We start from the raw sequence: 12,455 nt of genomic DNA, 5'->3' as shown, positions 1-12,455 counted from the left end.
TCAACTGTATTACCACCACTGTCCTTCTCAAGCTGTGGAACTGTATGTCCCAATTCAAAGGCTAGGCCACAAGTTAAGCACTGCACAACGCTTCTTAAGCATGGTAATTTAGATTCTTTTATATTAAAACAAACATAGATGAGGCACCTGGGTGGCTCAGTCAGCTGAGTGTCCAACTCTTGGCCTTGGCTCAGGTCGTGATCTTGGGGTCGTGGGATCAAGTCTGCATCAGGCTCCACAATCAGTGAGGAGTCTGCTTGAGATTTTCTCCCTCCCACTCCATCCCTCTCCCTCCCCTCCCCCTCACACTCTCCCCCTAAAATAAATAAATAAATAAAATCTAAAAAAGAAAACAAAAACAAAAAAACATGGTGGGACACCTGGGTGGCTCAGTCCATTAAGTGTCTGCCTTCAGCTCAGGTCATGATCTCTGGATCCTGGGATGGAGCCCCACATCAGGCTCCCTGCACAGCAGGGAGTCTGCTTCTCCTTCTCCCTCTGCTCCTCCCGCCCCCACTCTGCTGCTCATGCTCTCTCTCTCAAATGAATAAAATATTTAAAAAAAAAAGACTTCAAAAAAGCACCCAGCAGGTACCTAAAGATAAAAACAATCACTTTTCTCTGCTGATAGGGGCAATGAGTTGGGAAAGGTTTTTATAAGCAAACGTGGGAATCTCACTACGGAAAAAAACAGAGAGCCAAGTTACTTAAATATTTACTTCCAAAAGACTCACCTGTAATCTTGCAATCTCTTCTCCAAATTTCTTCTGCTGTTTTGCCAGGATAGACTGGTGGTACTCAGCATTGGCCTGCATGATACAGTGCTTTGCAGCCAAGACAGGGAACACCTCCTGGAAATAAAAATACTGACCAGGGGAGAGTCCAACCACACAAACCACCACAGACAACATGGGATGCAGGAAGAAAAAGGAAAAGGAGACAGAAATTAGAATCACCCCATTAATGGTTTAGAGACAGGTTAGTCATCAGGTGTAAACAGAGAAGACCACATGATTTTGCAGGAATTGAATTCAATGAATTCAACTTTTTTCTTCCAATTAAAATTAAGGGGCTTTTTTTTTAACTGTTTAGTGAAGCCAATTTAAGTTTTTTAAGTCTTCAATCAAGCCATGAAGTCAACATTTTGTTTACAAAGAAGAAAGGAAAGCATGCATTAGAAAGAGAAGGAAAAGAGACATTCACAGAGGAATACCAAGCACAAAGCTTTAGAAGCTTTCTTATGAGTCCTCACCCAGCCCTCAGAGTTAACTAAACCACCATTACTCACATATACTAATGAGAATGCTCTATAGCTGACTGTTTCATCATGTTTAAAAGACAAAAGACAGTAAATTAAGTTCCCACTTACATTTATATCCTAAGAGACTTTTTAATGAAGATGATTTCTAGCTATATAAAAATTTAGTATAAACACTAACATTTCAGATCATATACTCAAAAACATAGCAAACAGACAAAATGCACTAAATTAATATCTAACATGATAAAGCGTTATTTTCGCCCTAATTTGTTTTGAAGAAAATTCCAGTCAAAATTAGTTTTAAAAGATCCAAACACATGAACCAGAGAAGCACTTATATCAGTAGATGCTCTTCCAAAATTTCAAATCCTAGCCTGCAAACTCGCTGACTTTAGGAAGTACATGACATATGGAATCCAAGAAATATACTAAGCAATCACAGTCTAGACAAAAAATAAGACAATCAAAAACTCAAGTACTACCTGATATGCTTTCCTGTCTCCCAGTGAATAATTTCCTAGCTTCCTGGATCACTACTTGCAGATATTCCAGTTTTATAACTAGAATATGAAAATACCTTATGAGCTTTATTAGTAAAAAGGCAAAAAAGACATCTAAATCTCAAACTGTACTCATGCCAGTTCTCAAGGTAAGGCTGGAGCAACTTGGTATTTAAACAGGAGATTTTCAAGGAATACCAGGAATGCTGCAGAGGTAGTTTCCAAGTCTTTGAAGGTGACATTCTTCTCTCCGTGACACGACTGAACTAATGGCCCAACAGGATGTAACGGTACACTGTGCAGCTGAACATGAGGTCTTTCAGATGAAAAAAAGGTGAGAGAAGATCCCAAGGCTCTTTTCAGGAGTAACAGTATTAACATCCAAGAGTCCGGGGCAAATTTTTACTGATCTCTTGGTGTACTGTAAATCTCCAGGAATTCCTTCACATGAATTCCTAATTCTCTAATTTGTGCTGTTGACGTATTTACATGCTTTTTTTACTTCACTACAAAATTGTCTGCAATTTCATAATTTACAAAGATCCCTGAATGACTTATAAATCAATAAATTCTCCTACAAAAGATCATATAACAAAAACCATACGCTATTATGCAGATAAAACTAATTACCTGAACATTTCTGAAAGAGTAATTGAAACATACTACATTTCACTCAATCTGTAAATTCCCTCTTTTAACCATTCTGAGTTTGTTAGTCTAATCATCTGCTTTGTCATTTACATATGATCATCACTGACTAGTCTTTTCAAACGCCACTTCAGAAAAGCTTACATTAAAACAATTAATACTTCCTGTGATGTGTGGTTTAAGATGGTTGTTTTCCTTAGCTGTCCAATAGCAGCCCAATTCTCTATCCCTCTTGGCAAAACTTAATTCTAATATATATGAGATGAATCTGTTTTCTTTTCCTTTTGTCTTTATGTCTGCTTTGTGCGTTAAGACTCATCTTTAAGAAAACAGGACAATAATTAAAAGTGTGACTAATCAACATGTTCAAGTATTCATGCTTGTACCAAATCACCAATGAACTAGAACCACACAATGCCTTCATGTGGTAAAATTACTGGAGACAGAGGTTCAAAAATTTCCAGAAAGAGTTTTAGCTTGGAAAAACAAATTTAGTAGAGACAAAGGCATCCCCTAAATATAAAAGAATTTTTCATGCATCTTAAATTAAAAAATTACAAATATATTCTCCAAATGCCTCTCCTAAAATTTCAAGTTTCTTTATAAAACGTAATTTTCAATGCACCTTCTTATACACAAAAACATCCAAGTATTTCCACATGCAAAATAACCAAGTGTTTATAAAAACAATAACTGACCTTGGGGAGAGTATCTTTGTACTGACACTGTTTAAAAGCATCACCAAAGTAATCTGCAGCCTGATTAGCCAATTTAGCTATGATGGCATCTTTCATTTTATCTGGAATAAAATATTACATTGACCATTATAATTAAAATAAATATAAAATAATCTGATAATATCATGATAACTTAGTATAAACACTGAGATCACAAGTTTGTACATTTGTCTAAAAAAATATCCTTATTGATGAAATCAATTCTTCCACATAAAATTTAACCAATTCATAGGCAAATCCAGAATCAGAAAATAGATTAATGGTTGCCAGGGGCTGGGAAAAAAGGGGAATGGTAAGAGGGTTTGGATGCTCCTGGGGTGACAATAATGTCCTAAAATAAGGGATAGTGCTGATGGTTTCAAAACTCTGAATATACTAAAAAAAAAAAAAAATGAATTGTAAATTCCAAAAGGGTAAATTTTATTATATATGAATTCCACCTTACTACAAACTGTTATTTTAAAAGAAAAAAATGATTCCCGTTCATAATGCTTCCACAAGATGACCGCTCTCTTATTTTCAATTTCTCTGAACTTTCATATTCAGACCATATCCCAATCTCTCATACTAACTTACATGCCTTCTAAGAATTGTTTTTATTTCCTCATTCACAGGGCCAGGGACTCTGCCTAGATGCTCCTTCTTATTAATTACATCTAGTTTAGAGGAGATCTCTTCAAAGAAACTCTCCTTGACTAATGAATCTAAAAAAGCATGACTCCCCCCTATATCCTTACCCAGAGCCAGGCCACCAGGCATTATCACATAATCTAGCTTATTTTCTTTATAGCAATTATCTCCCTTTAAAACCACCTTGGCTACTTAATTTCTTGCTTATCATCTTCCCCACGCTAAAAATGTAAGCTTCCTGAAAATAAGAATCTTGTCTGCAACCTCTATCTAGAGCCTAGAGCAGTGACTGGCACACAGTAGGTACCCAATAAATATATGTTGAATGAATGAATTTCTGACCCATTACAAACCTATATAAAGACTATTCCAGAGTTTAGTGTTTTAAGACAATAGGTATTTCATAAAACGCTTCAAACACAGCCTACATTCATAAATGTTCATTTCTACCACCTTAATTTCAGAAACGGAAAGCTGAAAATTTTCAATAACCCATGTTTCAAATTCAAAGAGGAAAGCTCTACACTGAACATATTATATTCTTATCACCTTCCTATTTTAAAACCTTATCACTTCTTTTCACATGCAACAAAATGGAGGAAAAATTAGAATTAGAATTACCTCTCGTGGCTTTTAAAAAAAATACTTCTTGGGCCTGTGCCAACATAATAAGACTGAGGGTCCCAACAGTATCTGGAGATATGTCCACAGTAGGCTCTCGATTTAAGGCAGATAATACTGTCTCTTTAATATGCAGAAAGGCACCACTAGCAAACTAGAGGGGGGGGGAAAGAACTTCTTTAAAATCTACAGAAACTCAGACAAGACTTAATTTTCTACTGTTACACACAATCATTTCAAATGTTAATTTTGTTGAACAGTTACTATTTTTAAATTCTTATATTGTTACAGATCTAAAAACATCTGACCTACAGACAATAAGGGTATTTTTCTAAAGTGCTATACAGTTAACAGAAGATTTAACAAAGATTAAAAGTACACTGCAGCAAAAAATACAGTAACTTTAGAGGGCAAATTGGTTAAACTTATTTTCAGATATACTTCCTCGAGACTAACATGAGAATACAGGCAGGGATAAAACATTATTAAAATGCATTTAGTACTAAAATGATTTTACTTTGGTCCCAAGCAAATTCATCTGTCAAGTAATTAAACATGCCATACTTAGGGAAAAACCTCAAATAGTACAGGTACCTAGTCCTCTGAAGAACAACATTACTACCCACCGCTAATGATTTCTATTTGGCTTTCAAAGGTCCCTGGTGAAATGTTCCCCATCAAATTTTTTACTCCCAATTATATTTTGCTGAGGTTAACACAAAAATAACTGTTTTTACGGAACAAATGATCCTGGGAAAAAGAAAGACATCAGTCTGGGATTAAAAGGTGTTGTGAGTTATACAGAGATGCTCTGCAGAGATAAATCAAGGTTAACTCTATGGAAAGTAAAAGTCACGTTTTCTACAGTCAGGAAGTTATCTTAAACTGGAGCATCTGCCAAGAGGTGATGACCTGACCTTGTTCAACAAACTGAGAGAATCACAGACTAGAACAGCAAAGGATCCAGTCTCTCTCACAAATCCTGGAAATGGAGGTCCACAGAGGTTACTAAGGAACATAGCCAGGGGCACACAGCTCCTTGGTGGCAAACAGCCTAGACCAGCCTAGGATCTAGGTCTTTTTACTAGTATCACCCCTCCCTTTTCCATCACACTAGGTGACCTGCTGTGAATTGCAGAAGTGACTCACAGGATGACATGTTCTCAGTAATTAAGAATGCCCTCTAAGATACCACATGCCAATTAACTGAGCTACAGTTAATAAAAAAGTAAATAATTACATTTACTTCACTTTCACAGTTTAAAATATTGGCCCTCTATAGCCTCAAAAAGAAAAGGGATGTGCATCATGTTTGTCATCCATGCCCAGTCAAAACTGCATGGCAAGCCACAATTTGGAGCACCTTGTTTCTTAAAATGTACTTTCCTCTCACACTTTCTTAGAAGAGCATTCCTCACCTCACTCATAAACTTAAACAATAGGAAAAAATCAGACTCCACCTCTAGGACAAGCAAATTCCAGAACCAAAGACGACACTGGAAGTACCATTTGGAATTCAATAAAATTGGAATCAGAACACCTGAAACCCCAATGGACCAGTTATTAACACTCTGACCTTTTAGCCTCCTTGTGTATAAAATGAGAAAGACATTACATAACATGCATTACAAGGCTTATATGAGAGTAAAATAATGTACATGAGCACACTTTGTAAATTACAACATAATATAAAACATGAAAATATGATTACACGATATCACTTAGCAATCGTTTATTCTTTAAATTAAAACAAAAATAAAAGTAAATAATATACTGCCACAAATATGCCATATTAGTAAATGATAATACCTAAAATCTAAATTTAGCCAACTTAAGAACATTACATATCTGACCACATTTAAATATGACTTCTCCAAGTCTCAGAGTTAAACTTTTCTTAGGTCTTAATTTTTGTGACAATAGTGAAATTTTAGATGTGTCTCACTCTAAGAAAAAAATACATTAAAATAATGTACATCTGACCCTTGAACACAGAGATCTGAACTACATAGGTCCACTTACACAGGGACTTTTTTTTCAATACAGTACAGTATTATAAATCTCATGTACTTCTTAATAACATTTTCTGTTCTCTAGCTTACTTTATTGTAAGAGTACAATATAAAATACACGTAACATACAAAATATGTGTTGTTTATTTTATGGGTAAGGCTTCTCCTCAACAGTAGGCTATTAGTAGCTAAGTTCTAGGGGAGTCAAAAGTTACAGTGTATTTTTTTTTAAGATTTTTTTTATTTATTTATTTATTTATTTATTTAACAGAGAGAGAGACAGCCAGCAAGAGAGGGAACACAGGCAGAGGTAGCGGGAGAGGAAGAAGCAGGCTCCCAGCGGAGGAAACTGATGTGGGGCTCGATCCCAGGACTCTGGGATCACGCCCTGAGTCGAAGGCAGATGCTTAACGACTGAGCCACCCAGGCACCCCATTACAGTGTATTTTCAACTTTGCAAGGGGTCATCAGCACCCCTAATCCCCACGCTGTTCAAGGGTCAACTGTACAAAATTTTTAAATGAGGTCAATTATTTAAAAGGGGTTTACCAAGAACTTCACCTCAAACATTCAATCATTTGTTCTCCCAACATTTATTGAGCCTTTATTATGTGCCAGGCACTGTGCTAGGTGCTGGGTATACAATGGTGAGGAAAAACAGAGCTGGTCTATAGGTACACAGTTTATTAAAATTCAAAAATATTAATCAGTTCATTAAAAAGCACATTACTTTTCAAGAAAATATCTGTGTATAAAGAAACATCTATAAATCTAAATACAAATTATTTTCAATTTACTCCAACTGAGCGTTGATCATTACGTGGTTACTTTTCTGCATACCTGGTAATGCTTAGCAGCGATTTTCAATCCTTCATCATTATCCAGGTTCTGTTCTGCTGCAATCTGGCTAGCTAAGGCTGCACAATTGAACAACACACAACTCTTTTCATAGCCTAAGCTTGCAAGAGCTGTAAAAAATTAAGAAGGAAAAATTTATCAGTTTATTTTTCTAAAGAAAATGAATGTTTTAGAGATTGGCTCTCACAAAAACAAGTTTCCAAACCTGTTTTCTCACCCAAAATAGTGCCCATATTTCTAATGCTGCCCTGCCAGGCATTTATTTCCTCAGCAATATTCCCATCATCTAAAAGTCAAAAGATCAATGCTGTTGTTCTTTCCTTCTCTTTACGTCCACAATGCTGTCAGGTTCCAAATGAAAAGTCATTCTCATGTAAATTCTCACTTAAATTCATTTTTTTTCACTTAAATTCAAATAAACTATTTCCATTTTATCACCTCTCTCAAAATTATATCTTCTCACCACATTCAAGCCAGTTCTTCACGACTACAAAACCTAACCCAATGCAAGCGCCTCCAAGTCTCACTTCCTTATGCCAATACATCTCTCAGAAGGCTAACAAGTAATATGGTTAAAATACAACTCTGGTCAAGACACTACACACTTCACAGCTACTGGGATAACGCCTATCAAGAACAGCAACAACAAAAAATAACAAATGTTGGAAGACGTGGAAAAATTGGAACTGCTGTGCACTGTTGGTGGGAATGTAAAACATTGCAGCTGCTGTGGAAAACAGTATGGCAGTTCCTCAAAAAATTAGAAATAAAATTCCCATACAATCCAAAAATTCCACTTCTGGGTATATACCCAAAGAATTGAGAGCAGTCACAAGAAAATATTTATACACCCATAATCATGCGAAAAGGTAGAAGAAACCTAAGTGTCCACTGATGAAAAAATTAACAAAATGTGGTATATACATAAAATGGAATATCATCCAGCCTTAAAAATGAAGGAAATCCCATCACATGCTATACCATGGATGAACCTTGAGGACATTATGCTGAGTGAAATACAATGATCACAAAAACACAAACTTACAGGCATACCTCATTCTATCGTGATTCACTTTATTGGGCTTTGCGGATAACTGCATCTTTTTTTATAAATTGAGAGTGGCATCAAGCAAGTCTATCGCTGCCATTTTTACAACAGCATTTGCTCATTCTGTAGCTCTGTGTCACATTTTGGTAATTCTCACAATATTTCAAATTTTTTCATCATGATTATTGTATTTATTAGGGTGATCTGTGATCAGTTATTACAAGTCACTGAAAGCTCAGATGATGGTTGACATTTTTTAGCAACAAAGTTTTAAATTAAGTTATATGCACTGTTTTTTAGACATAATGCTACTGCACACTTAGACTATAATATAGTATAAACATAACTTTTACATGCACTGAGAAACAGAACAAAGCTTTACATGAGAACAAAATTATATTTACACTCTCATTCTTCATATCCTAAAATTACACAATACTCTAATGAGTGGGTAGCCCATGCTTTATTTAACCAAGACATTACTGAAGGACACTTAATTCTCAAAATTTGCTACTGGAAGTGCCTTGATGAACTATCTCCTGCTTTATTTATGCCAAGTTTTTTGCTTCCCACTTCTTCCAGGAACTTGGTTCGTCACTTCATCTATCTCACTTAACACCTCCTTGTTCTGCCATCTGCTCCTTAATTCTCAGCCTATCAATTTGGCATTAAAAATCCTTTTTCTTGACCTTGTCTCCCTCTCAGCATAATGTTCCCTTGCCCTTAAATCTCTACTGCAAATTTTCTGAAATGAGCAACCCATATTTGCTGTCTCCATTTCCTCACTTCTGGTCCACCCCTCAACCTAACGCAATTTGGCTTCTTCAGCATGCCCCCAGTGAAACTTCTTTCATTCCCGAATCCAGCAACTTCTCCAACTTTACGTGACTTGACCTCTGCCACAATGACTCTTGTCAATGATGTTCCAACCTGAATGAACATTAGAGTCACCTGGAGGTATTTTCAAAGATACTAATTCCAGTGGCCCACCCTGAAAATTCCTCCTATCACTTTTGACATTCTGTATCTTTACATCTATACCTTTCACATCTTCCCCAAGTAATTCTAATGTACAGCCAGGTTCAGGAACCACTGGACTACGTGACCTCTGAAACCCTCCTGGCACTCAATTCCGTTTCTGTATTTTCCCCTGGTTCCTCCGAGATCTGAAAGCTTTGTCTCATCCTCATTCCCAAGAATCTCTTCCCCTGTTTCCCTTGAATGTTATATTCCGCACCTCTGGCTTTCATACTTTTCCCAATCTATAAACTACCAGAGGAGACAGATTTATCATCATTTAATGATAATTCTTCCCAAATCTGTCTCTACCACTTTTGAGTTTTAAATCCAGTTTCCAAATGCCAAACAAAAATGTCTACCCAGACATAACACGGAAGTCAAACTCAACTTGTCCATTGGAAGGAATAAATATCCAACAAGTCAAACCAAGTTATAAATCTGAGAGTCAACCCTCAACTACTACTCCTTTCTGAGAGATAGTCAGCAGTCATAATCTACTTTCCAATGTCTTCACCCTCCATAATCCTCAATTCAACCTATGGTTTTGAGCCTTAATAATAATTCCATTAATATGTATTATATATCATTTGTATTGTATTTTATTATTATAATACATACTCTAAAATGCATACATACTATAAATTATACATTACATGTAATTATTTATAATAAAACATATTACTATTATTCATTGCAGCTAATATTTATTGCATACTCTTCTAAGGACTTCACATATATTCACTCATTTAATCCACATAAGAACCCAATGAGATAAATAGTATTTCATAGTACTATTTATTCCCCACTTCAAAGATGAGAAAATTAATGCACAGAAAGGTTAACCTGCCAAGATGGTAAATCAAAAAAACCTTCACTCTTCTGACCTTTGGTTATAATGTTCCACCTGTAACGTTATTTTCGAGGTGGGAAAACCAAATTCATCCTTTAGAGCCTAACCTGAACATCGCTTTCTTTCAACAAGCAGAATTCATGTCTTCCTCTATGCTCCCACAACTTTGTTCATATACTCATATACTACCCACTATATTTTAGAATGATCAGCTGTCTTCCTAGCCAGACTGAATACAACTGTCTTATTCATTTTTATAACTAGGACAGTGCCTGGCAAGGCGTAGGCTCTCTATAAATTACTGGAAATTACAATAAAACTTGAAGATAAAGAGAAAATAAGATGTAAAAATTTTTATTATTTACAAAGAGTAGTTAGGAGAGCAATTTTAAAAATCTAAAATAATACAAAGTATTTAGACCAAATTTATCATTTTTATAAAAATAATTACATACCCAATTTTACAGATCCTCCAAAAAGTGAACCTTTATCAAAAGCATCCTTCCAGGTAAACGTCAAGCAGATCTTAAGAGGAAGGGAGAAAACAGAAAATTATCTTACTTTCTTGGATCTTACTAAATATTAGGTCTCTTTTGAAGAAAAATCCACAATGAGGAAAACGACCAAAGCTTGTCGAAACATTATCCTTTCTAGCCAACTAACTCCTTTCCCTCTTCCTGGACCATAAAATTTTCTTTTTTAAAAGTCAAATACTGGGGGCGCCTGGTGGCTCAGTCGTTAAGCGTCTGCCTTCAGCTCAGGGCGTGATCCCAGAGTTCTGGGATCAAGGTCCACGTCAGGCTCCTCCGTGGGAAGCCTGCTTCTTCCTCTCCCACTCCCCCTGCTTGTGTTCCCTCTCTCACTGGCTCTCTCTCTCTCTGTCTTATAAATAAATAAATAAAATCTTTAAAAAAAAATGTATAAAAGTCAAATATTGGCACTAAGATATTTCCAATGGTCATTGTGCCTCAGTAATTATACATATATTATCCTCTCCAGAAAACACTATCTTACTTATCTTTACAACATACAATGGCTTGAACAGAACAGGTACTTAAATAATTGTCAACTAAGCCAAGAGAAGCAAAGGCAACAAAGTAAGTACTATAGATTTCCCAGAAGATAAAATTAAAAACGATTCCATGGGGGCGCCTGGGTGGCACAGCGGTTAAGCGTCTGCCTTCGGCTCAGGGCGTGATCCTGGCGTTATGGGATCGAGCCCCACATCAGGCTCTTCAGCTATGAGCCTGCTTCTTCCTCTCCCGCTCCCCCTGCTTGTGTTCCCTCTCTCGCTGGCTGTCTCTATCTCTGTCAAATAAATAAATAAAATCTTTAAAAAAAAAAAAAAAAACGATTCCATGATGACAAAGTAGGAGAAGGGTTACTTTTGGGGGAATGAGATGAGATAATATGTTATTTCTTGATTTGGGTTGTGCTCATACATGTATATTTACTACGTAAAGATTCAAGCTATACACATGATATATTCACTTCTGTACATATGCCCTACATAAATAAAAAGTTCACTTAATAAAAAAAACTGCATCTCACTCTGCTTCTAAAATATTCCACACATAAAGGTTGAAAAGAACTTACCATCTTTTAAATTATGTATTGGAATCCCATACAAAAATTCTACAACTCAGGATTAGAGAAATTTTCTATGTACACAAAAGTAGAGAGAATAACATAATGAACCCAATATGGCCATCACCAGTTTTACCCTTTTGTCCTTCTTGGTTCACCTACCACCCACTTTCCTGCCCCACCCCCAACCCCCAAACATAAACATTTTTTCCTCCAGTATTTTGAAGCAAATTTCAACACATTATGTCACCTGTAAAACTTCAGTACAAAAATGTTTAAAGTATTTTTCATAAACTACATATTTTAAAAACTTAGAAATGTCACACAAACTAAAAACTTGTTTAACAAGTCTCTCAAATAAAACTGTAAGAAATCGTCAGCATTTCCAATATCTAGCCTTTAAGAGAAAGCAGACATTCTTATAGTGTAACACCTAATCGTATCAGTACTTGCAACTTCATATACAAACATCATTTGTGCCAAATTTTAAAACACATAAACTGAGACTAATACTTCTTCAATTACAGTTTCCTTCTTAATTCTGTAAAAGCCAAAGAGAAGAACATCATAGATTACGTTAATCAGTCAACAGATCATATTGATATAAAATGCAGGAAAAAAATACAGCCCAATGCTCCACATAAACCCAGAAGTGACTAAGCAATGACAGCAACAGAATTCCA

General features: G+C 35.8%; 1 protein-coding gene across 2 annotated transcripts in view; it reads right to left on the bottom strand.

Moving 5' to 3' along the window:
• Positions 1 to 12,455, bottom strand: part of PDCD6IP (programmed cell death 6 interacting protein) — a 76,519-nt gene that overhangs the window by 46,493 nt on the left and 17,571 nt on the right. Inside the window, exons 3-7 of one of the 2 annotated variants that reach the window (XM_045798294.2) lie at positions 10,641 to 10,710; positions 7,250 to 7,377; positions 4,398 to 4,551; positions 3,108 to 3,208; positions 735 to 866 (exon numbers count right to left, since the gene is read on the bottom strand). In XM_045798294.2, the coding sequence (XP_045654250.1) occupies positions 735 to 866; positions 3,108 to 3,208; positions 4,398 to 4,551; positions 7,250 to 7,377; positions 10,641 to 10,710 (585 nt within the window). The remainder of the gene's footprint in view (positions 1 to 734; positions 867 to 3,107; positions 3,209 to 4,397; positions 4,552 to 7,249; positions 7,378 to 10,640; positions 10,711 to 12,455) is intronic. The other variant, XM_045798295.2, reaches the window with a different exon arrangement.

Source organism: Ursus americanus, chromosome 20 (assembly GCF_024610735.1).
Source record: "Ursus americanus isolate L20-20 chromosome 20, mUrsAme1.1.p, whole genome shotgun sequence".
Lineage (NCBI taxonomy): Eukaryota > Metazoa > Chordata > Mammalia > Carnivora > Ursidae > Ursus > Ursus americanus.
The sequence above is the reverse complement of the archived record's forward strand: the minus strand, read 5'-3'. Positions and strand labels throughout refer to the sequence as shown.